At 36.0% G+C, this 5173-nt stretch overlaps 1 protein-coding gene across 1 annotated transcript in view; it reads right to left on the bottom strand.

Moving 5' to 3' along the window:
• Window positions 1–318: 318 nt before the first annotated feature.
• LOC107747536 (ATP-binding cassette sub-family G member 5-like) overlaps window positions 319–5173 on the bottom strand; it is a 12047-nt gene continuing 7192 nt past the window's right edge. Inside the window, exons 7-13 of the mRNA XM_016562087.1 lie at window positions 4420–4549; window positions 4035–4248; window positions 3626–3831; window positions 3116–3254; window positions 2111–2296; window positions 1109–1221; window positions 319–820 (exon numbers count right to left, since the gene is read on the bottom strand). Coding sequence (XP_016417573.1) covers window positions 636–820; window positions 1109–1221; window positions 2111–2296; window positions 3116–3254; window positions 3626–3831; window positions 4035–4248; window positions 4420–4549 — 1173 coding nt within the window. The 3' untranslated portion in view covers window positions 319–635. The remainder of the gene's footprint in view (window positions 821–1108; window positions 1222–2110; window positions 2297–3115; window positions 3255–3625; window positions 3832–4034; window positions 4249–4419; window positions 4550–5173) is intronic.

Genomic DNA, 5173 nt, shown 5'->3' with positions numbered 1-5173 from the left:
CTTACTACAAATACCATGGTTAGTCTATGCTTATGTTTTTGGTTTTATTTGTAGTAAAAAAACAAACAAACAAAAAACAGGTTAATTTTCGTAAGGGACAAAACTGATAATATGATGCTGTCAACATGATCTTGTTGTTGTATGAAATAACCACAAATAGTAACTTTAGCTTTCCTCACATGAAAATACATGTCAGAACTGACTGGGACATAACATGAGCATTTGTTGAACGAAAGCACGATGTAAGCATTGATACAAGCATTCATATGACAAATTCACAAGTGTATGAAAAAACAGTCACTGGTATGAAGTGGCCTTTTTATTCAAATGCTGTAAATGCCATTTCATTCTAAATACATTTTCAAATATCAGGTACACATTTTATTAAACATTTATTGTATATCACAGATTATTTACAGCCACATTAGAAATTATTATATATACCACAAACAGTAATGGTACATCACATTGTGGAGAAAATGGATCAATAACTGTGGAAAAGGTTGATGGATTCAGCTTTCATGTTGAGGTTATCTGGATATAGTGTAGGCTACTATATATGATTCAAAGATATTCTATATACAAAATAAAGAACATAAAATAACATTCACATCAACACACACACACTCAGGACCTTAGCGTCGGACGAGGTGATCGCGGATCTTAAAGCTGATGATGCCCAGTATCACGAGAGCAGGCAGGAAGGCGTAGAGCAGGAGGAAGTCTTGTGTGTAACGTGAAAGAGCTCCAGGATAACCCTGATCTATGATCATATTTCCACTGTCCATCAGACATGAACCTGGCAAACCTGCTAAAGGTGCTGAGTGAGAGGAATGCGTAGTCAGAGGACATCCGTGTGGACAACGTATGCATTATATGTTAAAGACTCCATGAAATCAAATGTCAAGTCACAGTCGAAAACAGTCGAATAATATTGATAATATTTGACATGCTGTGGGTAATGATGTAAAGTAAAACCTACTGGCTTCTCACTTCAAATTCTTATTTCCATAAGAAATACATTAACACAGAAACTATGCTTGTGAAGCTATTTAATGGGGTCCATTAGTATGCAGTACAATAGATTGAAGAAGATGATTTTTCTTACTGCAGGTGAAGTTCAGGCCGTAGAACTCAGTGACGATCAGGAGCTCACAGCCGTACTTCTGGAAGGTTAGATAACTCAGCCATTGGAACACCACAGGCATTTGTTTAAAACTCCTGGAAGAATAAGAAACATTTTTATGAAACTTCATACTTAAAGGTATAGTCAAAAAATCAAAATTTGTTTAGATCTTTGTTTAGATCTTAACAGAATTGGAGAATTTTAGCATTACATCAATTGCTCACTAATGAATCTTCTGTATAGTGAATGGGTGCCGTCAGAATGAAAGTCCAAACTGCCGCTTAAAAACATCACAATAAGCCACACGACTCCAGTCTATCAATTAAGGTCTTGTGAAGCAAAAAGCTGCATTTTTGTAATAAACAAATCCATCAAGACATTTGTAACCTTAAACCGTCACTTCTGGCCAAAATACCATAATAGTCCAGTGAAAAGGTCCATCACCTGTTGTCCTCTCACATCAAAATATTTGTTTAGAACTGTTTTGGACTTTTTGTGCATGTAAACAGTGCATATTTAATTCCTGATTCATACTAGACAACTTCAACCGGAGAAATTTTTTTTCCAGAAGCAACAGTTTTAAGTTAAAACCTCTTGACAGATTTGTGTATTATAAACATGCTTTTTGCTTCAGAAGACGTTAACTGAGTTGTAGATTGTGATGTTTTTATCAGCTGTTTGGACTCTCATTCTGACGGCACCCATTTACTGCAGAGGATTCTTTGGTGAGCAAGTGATGCAATGCTAAATTTTTTCAAATCTGGTCCGACGATGAGACAAGCTCATCTACATCTTGGGTGGCCTGAGAGTGAGTCAGTTTTTAGCCATTTTTCATTTTGGGGAGAACTATCCCTTTAATATACTGACATTGTGCATTGATATAAAAACAGACACCGTATTATATTTTTATCCAATCTATAATGCAGAACAATGTCTTCAATACATATTATGACAATGCTGAATAACTCAAAGTAATTTCTTCACCTTAGAAATCCAGATCCCACCATGATTCCAGCTATATTGAGTAGAGCGACCCCGCTGTTGACCATATTGGGGTCTTGAACGACCCCCAACAAGACCAGTGTTAAAAGTTCACCAACGATGTGAGGAACCATGACCACGGCTGAAAAACACACAAAGCGCACAGGATCTGGGTTCATGCCAACGGTCCTGAAACACCAAACCACACAGAGAAACAGCATGAGGTCAAGATCCAAAAACCAGCAACTTTTATTTGATTCTGAGGACATTCCTACGGTGACAGAGAAGTGCAAAACAAATCACAATTCTGAAAACAAAATAACAAATTACAAACGCAAATGCAAGTCTAAAAAACAAAATAACATTTCAGAAAACACAACAACAATTCAGAAAACATCAGAAAACACAATGACAAATTCAACAAGGCGGGCTATTTGCACTAAGTGTAAATAGACACTCCGTATTTTTTATTCTCTGGTAAGGGCAATTCATACAATACATTTAAACTGAGCTACTTTAAATACCATCTCCAAACTTTCTACCACGATTCTGCTGTTCTTCGGCTGGTTCTTCCTGTATACGTTGATTGACAGATGTCTCGTCCAGTCAGCGGTGAGTAATCCCAAACCAATGGCGCTGTCTCAAACTATACCTACCTCTTCTGGTTTGTCTGATTTGTCGTTGTGTTTTCTGAATGGTTAATTTGTTTTCGGATTTGTCGTTGTGTTTTCTGACTTGTTATTTTGTTTTCGAATTTGTTATTTTGTTTTCGAATTTGTCATTGTGTTTTCTGACTTGTTATAATGTTTTCTGAATTGTTGTTGTGTTTTCTGAATTGTTATTTTGTTTTTTAGACTTGCATTTGCGTTTGTAATTTGTCATTTTGTGATATTGTGATTTGTTTTGCACTTCTCGGCCACCGTACATTCCCCTCTGATTTGAACCATAGTTACCCTGACCCGAGCTCTGATAAACTCAAGTAGCTCACACAAACACGCCCATACTTACCAGTACAAGAAAGAGGTGAAGATGAACACGCTGATAATACTGAAGGGCAGGATATGGATGATGTAAGCCAGAAACATCTGCCACTTCTGGTACAAGCCATCTTTACTTTCCTGGTCAGCGATGGCCCTTAAAGCAGGAACTGTTTGAAAAGATAATATTTTCAGACAGGAAGAAAATGGCAGACAACTTTTTTCCAAACTTATTGAGAACTATATATGTATTTAAATAGCATGAAAGTGAAAATACAGTAGCAGACCAGTACCAATTAAGTGTTATCGCAAGTGCTCTAAGTTCATGGTTAAGCAATAATCATGGGCATGCTGGAGCAATTTGTGAGATGCGATCCCTTATCAGCCAGAAACTGATATATAAAGGACAGGAATTATTTCTCTAAAGCACTGACTTAATCAAACAGCATAAACATTTTTTTCTCCTTTGTCTGTACCAATTACCTATGTATAATAATATTTTATAAGATATTGTTAAGTTAACTGTGGATGAGATACTCACATAAAGCTACAGCATTCAGCATGCCGGTATAAGGTGAGGCACCCATGGATTGGTAGATTATGCCGATTCGGTCCTGCACAGCACCTTTTGTCACATCCTTATCCAGCTTCATGAGAAAAAAAGCAATAAACAGGCCGTAGATGAGATTCTGAGAGAGGCGCATGAGAATGCCCATCCTGTCACGAGACATGTTACGCACGGTCCGCCTGTGTGTGTAAGAGAGAAGGAAATACATGAAAAGTGTTTCATTAGGTAAACTATGTGCTTCATGCGGTAACATCTAAATGAATGGCTTTTATTTTATTTCTTTTAATGGTCAGGTCAGGTAGAAATAGCTCTTGTAAGGCATATTTTCACAGCGTCCTTTCATGAAAACTGCCGGAAATAAGGTTTGTCATGGCAGTTTTACCTCAGGAGGACATTCAGTTTGGACAGGCAGTTGGGGGACTCCTTGCTTTTGAATGGGATCATGGGTTTGTCTGCTCTCTGGCAGCTTTGCTCGATCTTTCCCAGCATGCTTTTATAGATCTCTGAGTTCTGGTAGGCTGATGTGATGTCATGCATGCGGCTGTAGGTGGCGGCTTCCCTCTCACTGCAGCGTGTGTCCACAGAGGTCAGATCAACTGTCAAATAAAAGCAGCTATGTTTTTAGATATTTTATTCCTATTTTTATATATATTTTTAGCAGTAAAGATAAATGTTTTTTTTACTCTAGGAACACCTTGAAAACAGGCTAATTGATTCATGTTCAAGCTTCAGAAAAAAAGGTGTTCAGACAACTTCAAAAGTCGTACCATAAAAATCAAAAGGGTTGCAGTACTCAGGACACTCATATCCACAGCTGCTGAAGAAATCCACCATCTCTTCAGGCTTCCCACAGAACACCAGTTCCCCTCGGCTCATGATTGCTATTCTGTTAAAGATCTGTAGATATATATCTTTCAGTTGTCTGCCTTTGTATCATGAGGGCTATCACAATTCATGGTAAATTAATATAATTCACTGCGCTGAATGTAAAATGTACTAATTTAATATCACTGTTTTCATATGCACCATGGTGAAGACATATGCTTTTCAGTTAGCTTTTGAGTAAACGATTTTTTAAAAGTCTCTTAAATCATTGTATTAACTTATTATGGTAATATATTATAATAAGGTCCCATTAGTCAATGTTAGTTATTGCATTAACTAACATTAACTAACAATGAGAAATACATTTGTTACAGTATTTATTGATCTGTTAACAATAGTTAATAAAAATACTTTTTTTATTTTTGTTTTCATTTTGTTCTTGTTGCTTGTTACTGTTTTATCTTGTTTAATTTTTTTTGTTTGCTTTTATTTTGCTTCTTGTTTTTATAATCTTATTTGATTTGTTTATTTAAAAAAGGCCAAGAGCCAGGTGTTTGAGCTTTTGAGTGAAGTATTTTTAAAGTCTCTTAAATAATATGTTCTTGTAAATAAAATGTTTTGATATTGTTTTTCTGTCTTATTCTATATATATATATATATATATATATATATATATATATATATTCTGTGTATTGC

This window comes from Sinocyclocheilus rhinocerous, unplaced genomic scaffold (assembly GCF_001515625.1).
Source record: "Sinocyclocheilus rhinocerous isolate Xijiao unplaced genomic scaffold, SAMN03320098_v1.1 scaffold469, whole genome shotgun sequence".
Taxonomy (NCBI): domain Eukaryota; kingdom Metazoa; phylum Chordata; class Actinopteri; order Cypriniformes; family Cyprinidae; genus Sinocyclocheilus; species Sinocyclocheilus rhinocerous.
The sequence above is the reverse complement of the archived record's forward strand: the minus strand, read 5'-3'. Positions and strand labels throughout refer to the sequence as shown.